This window comes from Equus asinus, chromosome 9 (genome assembly GCF_041296235.1).
Source record: "Equus asinus isolate D_3611 breed Donkey chromosome 9, EquAss-T2T_v2, whole genome shotgun sequence".
NCBI classification, from domain to species: Eukaryota; Metazoa; Chordata; class Mammalia; order Perissodactyla; family Equidae; genus Equus; species Equus asinus.
This window is the reverse complement of record NC_091798.1, coordinates 37,375,379-37,395,474: the sequence shown is the minus strand read 5'-3', so window position 1 is coordinate 37,395,474 and position 20,096 is coordinate 37,375,379. Positions and strand designations below refer to the sequence as shown.

At 45.1% G+C, this 20,096-nt stretch overlaps 1 protein-coding gene across 3 annotated transcripts in view; it reads left to right on the top strand.

Annotated features, from left to right (window-relative positions):
• Window positions 1-20,096, top strand: part of ARHGAP26 (Rho GTPase activating protein 26) — a 417,310-nt gene that overhangs the window by 79,159 nt on the left and 318,055 nt on the right. For all 3 annotated transcript variants that reach the window (XM_014850273.3, XM_014850275.3, XM_014850274.3), the window contains exons 2-3: window positions 16,951-17,046; window positions 18,925-18,986. In XM_014850273.3, coding sequence (XP_014705759.1) covers window positions 16,951-17,046; window positions 18,925-18,986 — 158 coding nt within the window. The remainder of the gene's footprint in view (window positions 1-16,950; window positions 17,047-18,924; window positions 18,987-20,096) is intronic.

The window sequence follows — 20,096 nt, the reverse complement described above, 5'->3', positions numbered from 1 at the left end:
TAATTGACACAATTTGTCACCAGATTATGTATTTAAAATTCTGACCTAGATATGCTGTCTAGATACACAAATGCAAATCCTTCTATCATCTGCCTACAGGCAGAGTGGTACCTTGAAAACGTTATAGGCATACTGTTAGATGGAGAGTGAGTGGGGAATGTGTATTTTGTGGCTTCAAGCCTAGGAAATGGTATTCCAGTTGTTTTGGTTTGTCTGTGTGATGGAGTGAATAAAGGGATGGCTGTATGGTCTTTACTTCTGTGACCTAGCTTTCCTTTCTGTAGAAAGGGGATTACAGGGTTTGTCACTCTCCTGACTGAACTCTTAGAAAGGTTCACAATCTGGGGCCGGCCTGGTGGCGCAGTGGTTAAGTTCACACATTCCGCTTCTCGGCGGCCCAGAGTTCGCCATTCGGATCCCGGCTGCGGACATGGTACCGCTTGGCACGCCATGCTGTGGTAGGCATCCCACATACAAAGTAGAGGAAGATGGGCATGGATGTTAGCTTAGAGCCAGGCTTCCTCAGCAAAAAAGAGGAGGATTGGCAGTACTTAGTTCAGGGCTAATCTTCCTCAAAAAAAAAAAAAGATTCACATTCCTATTTGTATATTCATTTATTTACTTAAAAACATTATTGAGGGCTCCCTACATGCTAGAACTGTGAAGACCATCCTTTTATGAACAAAACAGACATTGGCTACTGCCTGCTTGGCGTTTATAACGTCAAGCGAGGTGGTACACGTTAAACAGTCACCAAATCAAAGGAAATTATCAATCGTGCAAAGGGATGGGAAGTGAAAGTCTAGGGAGTGATGAGAGCTTACCATTGGGAGTGGGTGGGGGATGAAAGGAGGCCACTTCCTTGAGGAAGTGACCCTTCAAGCAGAATCTGAAGGTCAAAGGGGCAGTTACTAGGTGGAGAGGGTTGAAGGAGTGCTGCCAATAGAGGGAAGACAATGCAAAGCACCAGATTTTGTGGCTGGAGGGGTCCCAGCACGTTTGAGGATCTGAGTTGGCCAGTGGGGCTGGAGTACTGAGGGAGGGTGAGACCGGTGGTGTGGGCGGATGAGGTAGGTTTTGTAGCCTTGGTCAGATTTGTAGTTATCTTGAGATGAAAGGGAAGACTTACAATTGTGGAGGGTGTGGAAGAGGCTGTGACAAGATCAGATCTACTTTTTGAAAAGGTCATCCTGGGCAGCTGAGTGACAAATGGTCTGGAGGGGAGCTGGGAGGAAATGAGGAGACCAGTTAGGCGTCCAGGCCAGAGATGGTGCTGGCCTGGGCCCAGTGATGCAGCAGGAGTGGAGGTCTTCCTCAGGGTGCCAATTGGAGGAGAGGAGAAAGTTAATGACAGTGGAAAAGCAGTCCCAGGTGTTCCTGGGCCCAGAGCTGGCTGCTTAATCTATGGGACTCCTTGTTGATAAATCACAAGTAAGTGGTATTAAAATATAAAGCCTTTTCTTTCATGGTCTTTCTCTTAACTTGTCATGGTGTTTTTCACTTGCTATTTAATGCTATTAAAAAAAAGAAAAATTAGGGGGCTGGCCCGGTGGTGCAGCGGTTAAGTGCGCACATTCTGCTTCGGCAGCCCGCGGTCCACCAGTTCAGATCCTGGATGCGGACATGGCACCACTTGGCAAGCCATGCTGTGGTAGGCGTCCCACATATAAAGTAGAGAAAGATGGGCACAGATGTTAGCTCAGGGCCCAGTCTTCCTCAGCAAAAAGAGGAGGATTGGCAGCAGTTAGCTCAGGGCTAATCTTCCTCAAAAAAAAAAAAGAAAAGTTAAAAATGTAAACTATTAGTATGAATTTTACTATTCATGTTTATGTTGTACAATGCCAATTTTAAATGCAAATATGAGATCAATCGACTTGTATGTGGAATCACTGAAGTCCCACAATTCATATTACATAGTTCATATGCAGGTTACTTTTGTTCTTACCAGAATGGCGGAAGCACTGAGCAGACTAACTCAACTGTTTTGTTTTTTGGCAAATAGTTTTTTTCTTTATTGAGGTATAATTGACGTATAACATTATATTAGTTTCAGGTGTACAGCATAATAATTCAATATTTGTGTGTATTCTGAAATGATCACCACATTAAATTTAGTTAACATCCATCGCCGTACATAGTAACAAATTTTTATTTTCCTTGTGATGAGAACTTTTAAGATCTCTCTCAGCAATTTTCAAGTATGCAATACAATGTTGTTAACTATAGTCACCATGCTGTACGTTGTATCTCCATGACTTATTTATAACTGGAAATTTATACCTTTTATCTCCTTCACCCATCTTGCCCACCCTCTACCCCATGCCTCTGGCAACTACCAATCTGTTCACCATGAGCTCTTTTTTTTTTTTTTTTAAAGATTCCACATATAAGTGAGATTGTATGTTATTTGTCTTTCTCTGTCTGACTTATGTCACTTAGCATAATGCCCTCAAGGTCCATCTATGTAGTCACAGATGGCAAGATTCCATTCTTTATTTATGGCTGAATAATACTCCATTGTGTATATATATATATATATATATACCACATTTTCTTTATCCATTCACCCATCAGTGGACATTTAAGTTGTTTCCATGTCTTGGCTATTGTAAATAATGCTGCAATGAACAGGGGTGCGTATATCTTTTCAAATTAGTGTTTTTGTTTTCTTTGGGTAAATACCCAGAAGTGGAATTTCGGGATCATATGGTAGTTCTATTTTTAATTATTTTTTTTTTGGAGGAAGATTAGCCCTGAGCTAACACCCGTTCCCATCTTCCTCTACTTTATTTGTGGGACACCTGCCACAGCATGGCTCGACAAGCAGTCCGTAGGTCCGCACCCAGCATCTGAACAGGTAAACCCCGGGCTGCCAAAGCAGAACATGCGAACTTACCTGCTGCGCCACCAGGCCGACTCCCTCTATTTTTAATTTTTGACGAACCTCCATACTGTTTCCCATATTGGCTGCACCAGTTGACATTCCTACCAACAGTGCACAAGGGTTCCGTTTCTCCACATCTTTGCCAACGCTTGTTATTTCCTGTCTTGTTGATGATAGCCATTCTGATAGGTGATACCTCATTGTGGTTTTGATTTGCATTTCCGTGATGATGAGTGATGTTGAGCACTTTTTCATGTACCTGTTGACCATCTGTATGTCTTCTTTGGAAAACTGTCTATTCAGATCCTCTACCCATTTTTCAATTGGATTGTTTGGGTTTTTTTGCTACTGAGTTGTGTGAGTTCTTTATATATTTTGGATATTAGCCCCATAACAGATATATGATTTGCAAATATTGTCTCTCATTCAGTAGGTTGCCCTTTCATTTTGTTGGTGGTTTCCTTTCTGTGCAGAATCTTTTTAGTTTGATGTAGTCCCACTTGTTTATTTTTACTTTTGTTACCTTTGCTTTTGGTGCCAAATCCAAAAAGTCATTGCCAAGACTGATGTCAAGGAGCTACAGCCTTTATTTTCTTCTAGGAGTTTTATGGTTTCAGGTCTTACATTCAAGTCTTTAATCCATTTTGAGTTAATTTTTGTGTGTGGTGTAAGATAGTGGTCCAGTTTCATTCTTTTGCATGGGGCTGTCCAGTTTTCCCAGCACCATTTATTAAAAACACTGTCCTTTCCCCACTGTATGTTCTTGGCTCCTTTGTGATAAATTAGTTGATTATGTATGTGTGGATTTATTTCTGGGCTCTCTCTTCTGTTCCATTGATCTATGTGTCTGTTTTTAGGCCAATATCATGCTATTTTGATTACTGTAGCTTTATAATATAGTTTAAAATCAGGGAGCATGATGCCTCCAGCTTTGTTGTTTCTTAAGATTGCTTTGGCTATTCGGGGTCTTTTGTGCTTCCTTACAAATTTTAGGATTGTTTGTTCTACTTCTGTGAAAAATTGTTCTAACTCAGTTGTTTTTGTTCCACTCCTTGATACTTGCACATTCTGTGAACACTGTCTACCTTTGGCTTATTGATGAGTAAGGAAAGACTGAAAGGAAAAGGGACTGTGGGTTGTTCTGTCTTTCCCTGTCCCGTGTGAACATGGTCAGCGTAAGGGGCTCACTTATCCAGGGAAATAACATGAGTAAGAAAGGCTATGACGGGGTTCCCTAGTCATTCATATTTCTTAGAACGCTCCTTGCCTTCTTTTTGCATTTGAAGCATGGTCTCTCAGGGCTGTCAGTGTTCCTATTTACTCAGCTATAAACACAACACGCTTACTTGTATTCACTTTTGATCTTGCTCAACTCCCACATATTGTGGGACCACCAGGATTCTGTGCTCATGGGGCATCGCAAACACCATATGCACACTGGGCCACAAGGAACCCTGGCAACCACACATGACACCCATGTTGTAGGTCTCTCCTCTGCTCATGCACATGCTCTGCTGTCTCACTGAACTTCGTTTACAAAATACAGGTTCAACGACAAAATTTTAAAGAATTTGAAGATAGTGACAGGATAGCATTAAACCAAGCAGGCCTGTCTGAGTGTGGGTCCCTGTGTGACAGCACAGTTTGCATGCCCATGAAACCGCCTACCTGCGCCTCAGGTACTCCATCTCTCAGCTGCCCCTTAGGCCGGTATCCTAGATTCACTTGAGTCTGTGTGAGGTTTACTAGTTGCAGGCTCAGAGAAGATTAACAAGGCATAGCCCGTATTGGCAGCCCCAGCCCAGGCCTGTGATCCAAGAGTGCTTGGCTCCTCACACACTGAAGGCAGCTGCCACTTGTTTGGGATGCCTGGTTCCAGATGGGTTTCTAGGCAGTCAGCACCAGGGCCATTCATCAGTCCGCACCAGGTGCCATGAGCAGGGTCTGTACAAATCAGGTCCTAAACAGAGCTGCCTTCCTAGTTGGTTGTGTGGGCTTCAGAAAGAGACATGATTGAGAACATTTTTGGAAAGACTCAGGGTTCGGAATTTGTGATTTTTAAATTGAATCATGGGGTTCCCTCCTCCCACCCCTACTGTCACCTTGATTTCTTCTGCTATGAGCGTTAATTGCCTGCTTCGGGAACATTTGTAAACCTACGGTCAGGGATTAGAAGTTCCAGCTTGCTCCTTGGAGCACTACCTTTGTAATCTGGAGAGGTTCCATTATGGGTACTTGGTACTAGCTGTTTGAGGGTTTAGGTGATAGCAGTTCTCAGACTTCAGTGTGCATAAAAACCGCCTGGGAGGACCCTGGCCCCAGAAACGTGATTCAGGTGTTGGGTATGAGCTCCCTAGGAAAGTCTGTCACACGTGGTGCTCAGGTATATTTGGGGACCACTAATATTTGGCCTCTCATATTCCGTGATGGTGTGGAGTGAGGGGGTACCCTGAGAACTAGCTGACCCTCGATTTCTTATCTGGTCTTGGGGCGGGAGCTGGGGAGGAGACAGTGTTGGGTACGGAGGCAGTTTGGCAGGGAACCTGGGGATTTCTTGGGAATCTGCGAGAGGGGTGATGGTTGCCCACCTGGACCTACCTGCTTAGTCTTGGGAACACAGCCTCCGCAGAGGTGCAGCGGGGAAGTGGCTCATGAAGGAGGGGGTAAAAGAAAGAATGTTGTTAGGTGTTTCTCTGTTCAGAATTGCTGGGTACCTTTTTTTTTTTTTAAGGAAACGTTAATTTAATCCAGTGGGAGATGGGCAGATTTTCTTTTTTAATTGAATTTATTCTGGTGCTGAGGAGCAGCCTCCTTGCTTCCTGTGCTATCAGTGGGGAGGAGTGTCTGAGCTGTGCCCAGGGATTAGGTTGATTGTTTAGATCATTAGAATGGTGGGAGGTCAGCAGGATGGTGGGGCGTAAAGGTGGGCCAGAGGAGGCCGAGTGGCATGGCTGTCCTCTCATCTTTACACAGAAATAAATCAGCCTGACATTTTATTTGTTACGTTATTGGGTAAAACTGTATCCTATTAATACCTATGGTGTTTTGAGTGCTTGCTGCAGGCCAGGCCTGGTTGTCCCTTTTCTCACAGAAATCCCTGGAGATGGCTTTCCCTTTGTCTCCATTGCATACGGGTGGGAGAGAGTACAGAGACCTCGTAGGTGGCCGAGGAGGGATTTTGAACCTTGTGAGTTTGTTCCCAAAGCCCAGCACTTACACACCACCCTAGGCTTGTTTGGCTGCGGGAAGCCCTCAGTTTACTCACCGTGCCTTGTCTTGACTACCCTCGACTTCATCTTAGCTGTTGATGAGAACAACCGGAGGTATGTCTGATTTTGTGCATTATCTCCAGGTTCTGCTGTCCCCGACTTTCTGAGTTAGTAACAGTTGAATGGGAGTTAAGCGCTGATTCTTTGGGCTGGGTTTTTGTTTTTTTTTGTTTTCTTTTTGTCCTTTGCTCGAAAAGGTTCAGGGGTTACAGGGAGGTGACGGGCCTTGGCTTCTCTTTTCCTGCTTTTTAAGTGAAACTCTTGCTTGCCTGAATTTGTTCAGGGCAAATGTGGTTGCACAGACCCCAGAGGAGGCAGGGTTGAGGGTGTGGAAAGACAGTAAGTTATAGAACTTAGAGATGCTACGTTTTTCCTTCACAATTCCATCTCCAATCTAAAGACATTGGAACAGAAAGATCTGTGTCCCTTGATGACCTGTGGAGAAATTAATGTGGCTGGGAAATCCATTTTCAAGCCTAATTTACTATTTTGGAATTATCCCCTTTTTAAAACCTTTATAATTCTTTTGGTAAATCTCTCTGAAAGTCTTTTCTGAGGTAGCAGTATTCATTTTCCTTTCATTTTATACAGGAAGAAAGGCACAGAAACAGGACAAAATGGCAGTTGCTTGATAACTCCCTGTTGGAAGTGGTGGCACTCAGATCTGTAACTGTTTAAGCAAGTTCTCAGTTCATATCTGGTGTATGGGCCCTGTCTGTGTGGACCTGGGACAGTCAAGGCAGCCCTGCTCCAGATCCTCGTATACTCAGTTTTTCTGGCTCCCTGTCCCTTCTTCATTTTATTGGCAAGGGCTTTCTTATAAACCTCTTTCAAGAAGGTCTGGCTTTCACTATAAGTTTATGACCATAAATTTTGAGATGGCACACGTCACCTTCTTAATCTAATTGAGCCAGCACATCATTGTGAAGACATCATTTTATTTGGGGGGTATTAGTTGCTATGGTTATTTGCTGAGACTAACAGTCTGTATTTTCTCAATTGGATTTTTGGAAACTGCTGTCGGAGAATGACAGAGGCGTGTCTTGCTGTAGGAATACCCAGTATATACCCTCCCCATTAAAATAATTTTTTTAAAAAAGCACAGAAAAAAAACTTCGGAATTTTAGAGCTAGACAAGACCTTCAAGATCAAATGGTTCAGCCTCCTGGTTTTCAAATGAGTTCTCTAAGGCCCATCGTGTTAAGTAATTTTCCCTAGATTCACGTGCGTAGTTGGTTGGGTGAGCAAGGATGCAACCCATTTCTCGTTCTTATTCTAGGTTCTATTCTATTCTTTCTGCAACAGTTTACATCCTCTCAAGGAATCCATTCTTCCAGTATATACTGAGGTCTTGTATGCTCTAGGCGCTGTGCTGAAAGGATGAACACATTGTGGTCTTTGCTTTCAGGGTCTCGAGTGGGAACCCCAACCCTTGCCTCAGAGAGTGTGGTGCCTGGACCAGCAACATTGGCATCACCTGGAAACTTGTTAGAACTGTAGAGTCTTGGGTTCCCAGGCCTACTGAATCAGAATCAGCATTTTGACAAGAACCCCGGGTGACTGGGTGCACATTAAAGTTTGAGAAGCTCTGCTCTAAGAAGGTAGGACATTGTAGAAGCAAAAGCTCTGTACGTCTTGAGGCCCAAGCCAGGATCAACTGCCCCTCCCCCAGTCTGTTCCTCTGCTCCACGTTGAGCATAATAGGAAGGCCTTGGTGTTGACCCAGAGGAAGCTCACCCTTCTCAGCCTGCGCCCCAGCTCGCCCCATCTGGCCCTGACCCCTCCTGGTCTTCCCAGCCCTAGTCTGATCCACTCTCCCTGCAGACCCTTTGGTCTGACTTGTGTGGTCTCTTCTTAATGTCCCACCCCTTTCTTAAAACTTGCCTATTTTAGGGGCAAAGCACAAACACCGCCTTCTCAGGAAACTAGGCGCTTCAGGCCTGTGAACCCTGTAAATCCTCTGTATCTTGGATGTCACGTTAGCACTCTCTTTCTTCTATCTGTTTCATCTGGGGCTGGCCTCCTTGCCCAGGCAATTGACAAAAAGAATTTGATGATACCCTTCTTTCCCCAGTGCATTTAAAAGGTACCACTTGAGTTTAACAAACTTCTCAAGAAGAAACCTATACTGTTTTGAGTTATAGTTCAGTTAAAAATTAGTGTTATTTAGTCCAGAGTTTTTGCCTTGCCTTTCATCTGCAGGCGGTAAAAGGAAATTTTAAATTTATAGATGCAGTAGGGTTTTCTAAGCATCTGAGGAAAACCCTTATGGACTCAAATGTATTTTTAGTAGTTCACTAGAATGGAATTATTTGATTAGTTTGGTGAATCAATGAGGCAAAAATTCCTTAATTCTTGTGCTAATTAAGATTCTTCTTTTTTTGATTCTCTTCTCTCCAACCTGCAAATAAACTTCCACTCAGCCTGTGTTTATGGGAAGGAAAGAAAAACAGGATCCTAAGGGCTGCCCTGTGCTCCACTCTTCCATGATGGGTCTTTTCATTTTTAATTCCCACAACAACCCTGTGAGGTGCGTATTATCCTCATAGTTACATAAACATTTGGACAGGTTCGGGAAGTGCCCAAAGTCACACATCCAGGGTTGGAACCTATGTTTGCAAAGTCCATGCACTTTCTTACTCTTCTGAATTGTCCTTGACTTGGAATGTGTGTGCGACATTTGTACTTGAACGGCCTGGAAATACCCTTTCTTTTTTACTGTTTCACTTGATTAGTCCCTCTCAAAATGGATTTCTTTGTTTTACCTAAGCAAATCACCACTGTTTTCCTTGAGGGAGTTTTTTCTGTGCTGACCTGCCATGAGTCTTGGGGCATTATGTGAATGTAATTGTTCTGAATCCAGTACTTAGTTCTCTGTGTCCTTATGTCCTTATTCTGCTTTGTGTCAGGAGTGATTCACTGATCACTTGAATGATTCAGGTTTGGTGCTGGGCCCTTTAGGGCTGGAGATCTGATGCTGACTTAATCACTTAATATAATGGTTATTGATTAGCAAATGTTTATTAAGCACCTACTCTGTGACATGCACTGTCATTAAGCTAGTCCTTCATTTCTCTATAAAAGATCAAGTGCTATCACTTTTAAAGTCTCAATGTTCTTATGAGGAAAAGCTGATATAGCACTTTGGAAATACGAATGTCTTTGTGTACATCATTTGTATACAATTATGTATATTTGGTGATGATGCTCCTGATCACTCATAATCAGCCTAAATGTGGTGTTTTCAGTAGGAGCAGAGTTTCTTTGAATTCCTCATACTCTCTCCGTATCTCCTGGCTTACCAGTGGACTGTGCTCCAGTGTCCGGGTTGAGAGGTGTCATCCGTCATCTCATCATCCCACAGGGAGAAAGCTCCTTGACTGGTTGCATATTCTTGCAGTGAAGCAGCATGGGAAGTCAGAGTACAAGTCCCAAACTAAGTTCTGGGACAGCTCCTAGTGAAAGGCTTGATTGTAAATGTTTAAGCTGATGTTGTCTCTCTTCTGTATAAAAATCTGGTTCCCATATCCTTAGGGATGATGTCCAAATTCCTTAGCTTGGTATTTAAGTCCTTCCATGGTTTGGTTTTAACCTCTTTCCCCAGTCTTATCTCCTGTCCCTCAAGCCAGACTTCCTGCTGTTTCTGGGTAGCTCCTCTGCTTTTGCATCCCTTCGCTTTCTGTTCCTACTTCTGGAATACCATCCCCTGCCTGTCTCCCCTGCCCTTCGCCTCCCCCGATTTGTGCCTATCCAAATAGGACTGAACTTTTAAGGCTCAGTTCAAGTGCTACACTGTGTTCTTTTTTTCTGGGAAGCCTCCTCCAGTGGCCCCAGCTGGAACAATATCTCGCTTGCACTTCTGTAGCTATTTTTTTCTACTCTCTGATTGCCTCAGCATGTTCAACCTTAATTTAAAAGTTTGTATACACAGATTGGGCTCTTCTAAATTGTATTCTCCTCAAGGATATGGAATTTATATGTACCATCTTTTTATTCTTTGAGTACACTGATGTCAGACTCTCAAATATTTGAGTAAATTAGACAGTAAAGTGTAGTAGTTTATAGTTTTGGAGTCAGAGGGACCAGGTTTCTTATACTACCACTCATTAGCTGCGTGACTGTGACAGGTTATTTAACCTTTCTGAGTCTATTTCCCCATCTGCAAAATGGGAATGATAATACATACTCAGTAGGATGATTGTAAGGATGAAATGACTTAAAGTACTTAGTAGGTACATGTTACATAGGAAGTATCCAGTAAATTAATGCATAATATATTTATAGTTATTTTGATATAGATTAAGGGGGGTTTGGGTCTCCCATATTATTCTCGAAGGATGTTTCCACATAAATAGAATTAGAAACTTCATCTGGAAAAGGGTGACACACCTTTCTTCTGTTTGATTTCATTTTTAAAATCAACTCTGAAAATTTCATTAGCCTTGGTGCTCTGGTTGGAAAAACAGATTCTCCAGAGTCTGTGCTGGCTGTGGCCTCATTTAGGAAATAAAGTTTTAGGGAAATGGCCTCAGGAAAAGTGCGCAGATGTATAATCGGCAGGCACATGATGTAAAGTGCCATGGTTGACATGGTTGGTGGCATGTCATCCTCTGGTGAGGTGAGAGGTTTTCCAAGTCTGCTTCAACCAGATTTGAAGGAATGTGAGAGACGTGTTGGCAGTGACTTCATCCCTCCAGCCCTTCCCCTCCGTGTCTCAGGCTTGAATGGATAAAATGAACACAGGCCCCCTGCATGTATTAGGGCAGTTCTTCCCCTGTGGAGGCCAGAGTCCCTCCCTCCACTGCTGACTGGGCGCCCACTGACATTTCACTTCTCAGGAGGGTGTTGTCTTCAGTGGAACAGGGCCTGTCTCCAGCACTGCATGTGAGGCTGGCCCTGTCCTTTCTCCTTGCATCTTAACACACCTTCTCTGATACAGTTGATCACCACCTAGTGGCCACAGGTAAGACCGTGCATCACAGAAACTAGACAAACAACTCTGGGGAACTTTGTTGTATTGTATGAATTGAACACGGTCTGTTTCCTTTTGCTCGTATAATGCAGGGGTTCAGGCCATGGAATGGCATCTAACCAGGGAACATCACTTGCTTTTCTTACAGTTAAGCACTGGAACTAGGTTTAAATGCCACATGCAGATTTGGGGAAATGTGGGTAAGGGGAATTGCCTGCCCCAAGCAGTTTCTGTTAGGATGTCTTCTCAGCTTGCCCAGATATGGGGAAAGAGAGAAGAAGGGTCTCTGGGACTCTTCCTTCATCTTTCTGAGCTCCAGGCTTGAGGACGTGCTGGGGACAAAAGGGGACATGTGCCTATGGCTGAAAGTTGTGTTTATAACTCATTTCTCCTGATCCCTTGGTATAGAGAAGTTTTGCTTCATGTGCAGCTCTCTCTTCAGCTCTTTGGGAATCTTCAATACACAGCATTAGGGGAGGTGGCTTTATGTTAACAGTAAGCACAGTCCTACATATACAAGCTCCAACCAGACTTACCTAAGTTGGAGTCTCTCCTAAAATACCTAATCTGCTTTTTTCCCTTGTCGAGCATAGAATTGGGCAGTTCACCTTTGATGGATGTAATGAACTAGTGGGGTGTCCAACTTCCTCTCTCTCTCTCTGTTCTTTCTTTGACATCTGCTCTCAACCTGGCTGTGTGCTAGGTTCTGAGGATACAGTGGTTAGCACGAAGGGACATGGTCATCACTGTTATGGAACTTACTCATCAGGTAGATAGCAATCAAAGAATTACCTGAACAAATATAAAATTGCTTTGAAGAAGATGTGCATAGGACTTGGAGTGAAAATAGGGTAGGGTAGGAGTTGGTCTCGTTAGAGAACTCAGGGAAGGCTTCTTGGAGGAGGAAACTTTTGAGTTGAGGGCTGCAGGTAGGAGTAGAGCACATTCCAGGAACTGGTAGAGGCCAGGGCCTCTGGAGTCCAGAGAGGGAGGTGGAGGCCAAGACACGGAAGGGCCTCTCAGGCCTTGGGAGGGACTTTGGTCTTTGTTCTTGGAGCTCTGGGAAGGCATCGCAGGACTCATTGCTGGAGCTGACATGATTGGGTGGAGAACTGACTGGAGGGACAAAAGTGGATGTGAGGAGACCAGAGAGGAGGCAGTTGCAGTTATCCAGGCACATGGGGGTGTTTGGTTTAGGGGTCGCTGATAGCGATGGGAAGGAGTGTGCAGGATTGAGATTCTTAGGAGGCAGACTGGACAGACTTGGGAAGGAGACTGTGCTGTCAAGGACGACACGTGCGTGTCTGCCTCTGACTTGTGTGGCAGGACAAATGGTGGTGCCCTTTGCTGAACTGGCGACTGAAGAGGCCCTTGGTTGGCTCTTTCGGGAGAGGGTAAGAAAGGCGAGAGAATTTGGTTTTGAGCATGTTGAGTTGTACCTGGGAACTGGGGTTGTGGGATAAAGCTGCAGTCTCTCCGGGGCTTGTGTCCACCTCTCAGCTCTCACTATGGGTCCTCTCGTCTGGGGAATCTCGGACACTCCACGCATAAGCCAGCTTGTGTTGCTGTGACTGATCAGATCAGTACAACAGTTTTGAGGGCCACTTTGTCCAGCCCTGTCATAGGCACTCACTGTGCGTCGTGACATGAAACCCCTCAGGAATAGTTCCAGGATCATTCTTAACACAAGGTGAGGAGGCTCAGAGAGTAAGGGTAACTGGCCTTCAGAGAAGGGAGAGATGAGCACGGCTTAGGTTCTTTGGTGTGTGTGCGCTTTAAGCAGCCAGGAGGCCAGTCCTGTTGCAAGTATTTACCTCAGCAGTTGGTATTCATCAATTGTAATCAGTTTCTAAGTCCAGGGAGCTGTGACAGAGTAGTGAAAACTTTTAAAGGTAGTTATAGAATAGATACACTGAAAATAAATATAATTGTAAGATTACCTTGAGTCCTTCATCATGGGGGTGTCCATATGCCTGTGTGTTTGTGTGTGCACATGTATGTTAAGTTTTACCCAAGGAGCAAAAGGAAATAGCTTGACGTATGGTTTGCCTCATAAAACCTGTGTAGATTAAGATAGTTTCTAATTTTTAAAAAATTATGATAAACCTTCTGTTTTACTGAACAAAGAATGGTACTTAGGTTAAATTGTCTTAAACTCTGTGCAGATTAGTATCCAGTGTGGCAGAGCATGGCATCTCCAGGAAGAGGAGGGCACTTTCTTCTGGTCCCTTAGTGAGAAGACAGCTTTGGGAGCAGTCTTTGAAGGCCCAGACTTCTAGCTGCTTCTACACCCCTAATCCCTCTGGTCTCCTCACTCAGAGGCAGAGCCTACTTAACTCTGTAAAGCAGACATTTGTCCTCCCCAGAGGCTGCCAGTTATGATTTCTCTCTGGTCTGGCCAGCATTCTGCCTTTCTAGCAACAGATGTTTCTGCAAAGTAAATATTATTGACCGTGCTTGGCTCCTCAGTGTGTCTTGCACTGCCTGAACATGAAACAGTGGGGTTATATGAGCAGGGTGCTGCGAAGCTTGGCATGCACCCAGCACCAGCACTGGCCTCTCCTCCTCCTCTCCTCTCCCTGGAGTGTGCGTGTTAGATTCCTGTGTGTATCAGAGTGAAGGCCCCAGAAAGAAATCTCTGTGCAGCTGCATATCCAAGGTGATTATCTGCATGAGATGCCACCAGTCCTTTTGGGTTGAAGTAGAACAAGAGGCAATGGCTCGTGGGTGTTCTCTTTTTGATGTCCTCTCCATTGTCCCAAGTAACAGAGAAGTGTCTATCTTAATGCGGTGAGGCAGCCTGGTGTGCCCACATGCCGCAAGGATCTCGGTTCAGAGGACTTGATTGCGTCACAGATCCCCTGTGTGCTCTTAAGTCAGTCCTTTAACGTTTCTGAGCTCTCAGTACAGGTAGTCATGCTTTACCTCCCTGGGTCCTGTGATTGGAGGATTCACATATTAGGGAAGAATTGCCCAGCCTTGCCTAGAACTGAAGTTTACGGTGTATAGAGTGCTGATTACATAGTGTGTCTCACTGCATCTCCTGACAGCCTCACGGGTTAGGAAGGGCTGACAACTTCTGTTAGATGAGATGACGGAGACTCTGTGACTAAGCTAGGATAGTTACATATGTGGTGAGTGGTGGAGCTGAAACTTGCACCCCAGAGCTAGTGGAGGTTGGGGTGAGGGCTGGGGAAGGGGCTTATCAGCCTGGTTGTAGGCTCCAGTGCAAGTGGAGAAGGGAGTTTCTCCAAAGCAACCTCGAGATGCTGTCCCAAAGCCTGGGGAGCGGAGGCTGAACGAGCAAAACAACAGGTATCCACTGCACCTTCACTGAAAGATTTCTCGCTTAAGCATGAGTCATTGAAGCCCATGGTGAGTTCCTTTTCAGCTTCCAATAAGTAGGATTCTCACTCTACCCAGCTGTCCTCACTGGCCTACAGCCCAGTAATGACTCCATACCAGTACTCATTACCTAATCTTCCATCGGGGGGACTGGCTTCTTTATCAGCTTTGTGGGGCCCAGATCGCTTCTCAGGTTTGTGCTGTGGCGGGGTGTGCTGTGTGCCACCGGACAATGAAATTGGGTTACCTCTGGTCATAAGCTAGCAGGTCCTGTTCCTTGTTAAATGAGTCTTCCTGTGAAAAGGCCCCACAAAAGCTTCGTTGTGCGTTATTAGCCACTCCTTGATCCTCATTGGCAACTGCCGCTGGCAGCTCAGCTCTTCAGGTGCGTGCTGGGAGCTTTCCCAAGCTTGGCTTACTTTTCGGCTTTTTTCTACTTTGTTAAGATGGTTGTCCAGCTTGAGTCTGTCCTGCCCTGTTGTGGAGGCACAGGAAGCTTGCTAGGTGGGTAAAGAAGCAATCCTGTTCTTACTCTTTGCTCAGGCCTTTCTTTGTGAGTTCTGAAGCTTTGATCACAAGAATGTTCTGACTAAAATAAGACTGAGTCCAACCTTGCGCACATTCCATGCTTACACCTTTGGCCTCTTGGAGGGCTTTGTCTTCCACTCTGAAAGATTATTCCTTTTTTCCCTCCTGCCTGCCTGTGGCCTCCTGTGTCCTTCCTCCCCACAGTGTTCTGACTTTCCAATGCGTCTGTTCCTTTCTTGACTTGCCAGGGAGTAATTTGTGTTCTCAGGGATATCCTCAGGCTGTGTTGGCCAGTTTTAAGAGATGTCTGATTCCCCTGCCAGCATCTTTGGACCTTTTGTCAAGGACCATTCCATTAAAGTGACTGAGCCAGGGAGAGACCGGAGACCCTTGGCTGTTGGCTCCTGTGTTCTCCTTGTCCACTCCAAGTGTCTTCCTCTTTTGGTGTAGAGCAGAGGACCTTACAAAGGCCACGGCTAACCCCACACCCTTGTTATCCAAGCCTGTGGCAGGTCCATTCCAGATTAGGAGCCGCTGGTATCCACATGGTAGCCTGAGCCCCAGACCTGAGAACAGCAGGATGGCCTAGCTTGGCTTTTCTGCTGGCGGCCATTGCTGGGAATGAATGCTGGGCTTGGCGAGCTGAACACCAGGGGTTGAATTTGTATACAATGCCCCCGCCTCCCCCTCCTCTCCACACACACATTATTCAGCAGACACTGAGCAGGATGCGCTGTCACGTATGTGGACAAGAAAGAAACAAAACCAAAAGATGAAAAAAACATGGCCCCTAACTTCAAGGGACAAATCTGGGAACTAAAAAGGAGAAGTGCTGAGGATCCAGGATGGTTTTATTCCAGTAGGTTATATTGATCTGTGAAGCCAGAAGCTGCCCCCCCGACCCCCCCTTATTAAAGCCAGGCCTTGTTGCCAGTTAGGCCTCATATTTCCCTCCTCTGGGAATTTGAACATAATGCCATTTCCCTTCAATGAGGGAAACATGTACAAGGGTAATTTGAATGATTAGCCTAATCTGCAGGAAGGCTGCACATGGAATTAAGTTAAGCACATTTGTACCAAGCAGCCATATCTGTCAGGCCACTTAAAGGTACCTTGGTGGTTTTATACCCTTAACAGAAGCTGAGGGTTCAGGAAGGATCATTGGCTTTTATTACTGTCTTAAATGAAAGCTTGTTTTTTAAATTCGACAACGGCCTCTGAGAGCTTTCTTTATAGATACCATGTGTGGGGTGTGTTTTTACCCCAACCCAGGACATTGCCAGGGCTCTGTTCTCATGGGGGTGGTGGAATGTAGTGACCCAGGGAAATGGCTCAGGTGGAACTTTGTCAGGCTGGCCAGCCACTCTCTCATGAGAGGAGCCAAGAGGGTTCTGAGAACTTGGGCCTCACATGTGCTTGAGCCGGAAGAGGAAGTCCGGGTGCTCCTGTGCCAGGGGGACAGGGGAGTTCCAAGCCCTTTCTTCCAGCTCCATACCAATGCTAGTTTGTGGTGTGAGTTGGACTAGGGGAAGGTATTGTTGAATCCAATGTGGGTGCAGCTTCACTGACCACATGGAGGGTCAGTGCCAGAGCTGAGCAGGAGGGCTGTAGATGCTAATGTTGGCTCTGACTCACCCTTCCTCCCTGACCTCCTTGGGCAAGTGAATTCCCACGTGTGTCAAATGGAGAAGACGGGACTCCCTGTGTGGCTTGAGGAATTAGGACCAGAATTGTTAAAGCAAATGTAACAAAAATATTAACTTCCAAAGCAAATCAGTATTTCATGTTGTAAACAGGTATTCACTATTTTGAATTTACATTCTTTTGTGCTTTGAAACGGACCCAGGAACAAATCTGCTAGCTGCTGTATTAGTGGAAGAACTAAAAAGTACAGTAAATCTAAAAGTCAGTTTATCTCAGTAATTCATGTTTTTCACTCTTTTTCTTGCTAGATTTGTCTTCAGCAAAGCGGAAATTCGCAGATTCCTTAAATGAATTTAAATTTCAGTGCATAGGAGATGCGGAAACAGATGATGAAATGTGTATAGGTAAGTCATAACTGTGTGCAAGATAAAGTTCACTGTTTATCACAACTTTCAGTGTCCTCGCTGAGCCTTTTTCCTGGGATAGGAAGTATCTAAGTGTCATAAATAATCCATAGTAACCGTGGAGGGGCCAGAGTTAGGTCAGGCTCAGGGGCCTGGGGCTATTCTGGGCTGCTTCTCAGGGTTCTGAGATTGCCTCTCTCAGCCTCTGGCCTGCAGAAGAAAGCTTGAAGATTTGTGGTAGCACTCTTTTCTTCCTTTTCCTTTAGCATTTGTCATCTGGCTGGTTTGGTGACGTTCTTCCCCCGAACCACAGTACTGAGAACTTAGAACAATAGCAGAATGCACGTAGACAAGGGAAGAATTAGATCAGAGGTTGCAAAATAATAGCTCCTAGGCTGAGATCAGAATGCAGTCATGTTTTCTTTGGCACTCATTTTTTTTTAATTTAATTACCATATAAATTGAATTTATGTATAGTTCCAGTTCTTTTCTTTTTTTTTTTTTTTGAGGAAGATTAGCCCTGAGCGAACTGCTGCCAATCCTCCTCTTTTTGCTGAGGAAGATGGGCCCTGAGCTAACATCTGTTCCCATCTTCCTCTACTTTATATGTGGGATGCCTACCACAGCATGGCTTGCCAAGCGGTGTCATGTCCGCACCCAGGATCCGAACCGGTGAACCTGGGGCCGCTGAAGCAGAACATGAGCACTTAACCGATATGCCACTGGGCTGGCCCCCTATTGTTCCAGTTTTCCAGCTTCTTTGAAAATTGGAGAATCTGATCAGTTGGCCCCACATTCTGACCTGGCTGTAATTGGCTGGAGCTATGTAGCTGCCACTGCCTTCAAATGGGGAGAAGAACTCAGTGTCCAGTTCATAGTGGTCCCCACTCTCCTCTTTGTTTCTTTAACAAGAGGCTGAGGGTGGAGTTACCATTTATCACCTCGCTGTTGCTTCCCTCTTCGCTATCACCTGTCTCTTCTGTAGGCAACTCTGAGCACAGAGGATTTGCAATGTCGAGACACCTTTCTTTGCTGGGGCCTAGTCATTGCACCTTATTCTTACACTGGACATCTTTGTTGACTTCATTAAGTGAGCAAGAATTGAGAAAGTTATATTGAATTAATTAAGTCATCAAATGCTTATGGAGTCCCTGTTGCCGTGTGAAATGCCGGGACCTGGGATGAGCAAAGGCAGTTGGGAGACAGCTGAGAGCATTGACAATGCATCATTACTCCTGAGTATATGGATGCTTTTCCCAATATTACACAAATGTCCTGAATATCCTCAGGGCTATGGCGCTTAATGCCTGTTGCCTTTTGGAATAATTCTTTCGAGGGAGACTATCCAAGCCTGACTGTCATGCTGCAAACTGCATTGTATTAATAAATGACTTGAGGACTCAAAGAGGAAGAACCCAAGGCGAAGCCAGAGATGTGGCTTCTGATGCCAGCAGTACTGTTTGTTTAGTTCTGATGCCAAAGAAAAGGTTGGGTTCTGACGCAGCCCCGCAACAAAGGTTGAGGAGGTCAGAACCTGGGCAGGAAATCCTTCAGCTTCTAAGCGGAACTCTGCCCCTTCCAGCCTGGGGCCTTGGAGCCGGCCAGCATCTCATCAGTCCTGGGTACTCTCAGGGACAGGCAGGTCTTTTCCTTGAAGGAAATCCTTCCCTGGCTAGCATGCCAGGTGGAATTAACCTGCATTTCTGGGTCATCTTTAATGGTTAATGATTAAAAGATAAAAGGAACCTTGGGAGGCAGTTGACTTTAGGTTTCTGCATGTGCCAAGGGATTTCAATCCATAACATAACAGCTGTGTCTGGAAAAGCTCCCGAAGGCTCATTACTTGACTTCCATTCATGGCCCCTTTCTCTTTTCCAGCCAGGTCTTTGCAGGAGTTTGCCACTGTCCTCAGGAATCTTGAAGATGAACGGATACGGATGGTGAGTATGGCTGGGCTGCTCTTGGTCCCAGTGTGGTCACATCGAGGGAATGTGAGATTTGTGGTCAAAAGAACTGGGTTCAAATCCAGGCTGTGCCACTTGAGTACTTTGAGCTCTGATCAAGCCTCATCCTCTCATCTTTGCAGGGTTTGAAGCCTTTTGTAAATGTTAGAGGATTACTCTGGATAACTTTAGAACCACATTGTTGTCTTTCTCAAGATTCACTGTAAGCTGTATACCTAAAATATATGACTTAAGGGTGGGTCTTTTGAATTATTTAACATTTGGGGGCCTCAGATTCCCTACTGGCAGAATGGGAATGAATGTGTCCTGCTCTGCTCCCCCCTCCTCACTTTATTAAACCCACCCAAGAGCTCTAGCAGGGCGGGGGTCACCTTCACTTTTAATTCTGAAGCACCTAACACAATGCCTGTTGTGTAGTAGGCATTCAGTAAATGGTATTTAGTAAATGATGGTAACTAGAAGAAGTTCTTCAGAGAGGCACTGGGCAAATGGAAGAATCGATGCTGATCTCCAGGTTCTTAAGAGATATCTTTTGTACTGTGATTTATTCTGATGTGGTTCAGCCTGAACAGATGAGGGATCCCACATCCACAGAAAGTTCTTTTGCATTCTCCCCCATATCCCTGAGATGTCAGGAGTGAAGCCTGATTTGAAATCTCTGCTGGCTGCATGCTGGTTTGTCCCCAGGAGGGCTTGTCTCTAGGCAGCAGTTTTCCAGAGGAATAGGGAGGAGTCCATCAATGAGCATTTTTCTTCTCTCCCCATACTAACAACTGATGGTTTCAGCACTAAGTCTACTGGCTTAGTCTCCTTGGGCTGCCATAACAAAATACCACAGACGGGGTAGCTTGAACTATAAACATTTGTTTCTCACAGTTCTGGAGACTGAGGAGTCTAAGCTCAAGGAGCTAGCTGATCTGGTTCCTGGTATGAGACTTCTTCCTGGCTTGCAGGTGGCTGCCTTCTTGCTGTGTCCTCATGTGGTGGAGAAAGGAGTCGGGGGGAGCTGTCATGTCTCTTCTTAAAAGGGCACTAATCCCGTCATGAGGACTCCACCCTCATGCACTAATTACCTTCCAAAGGCCC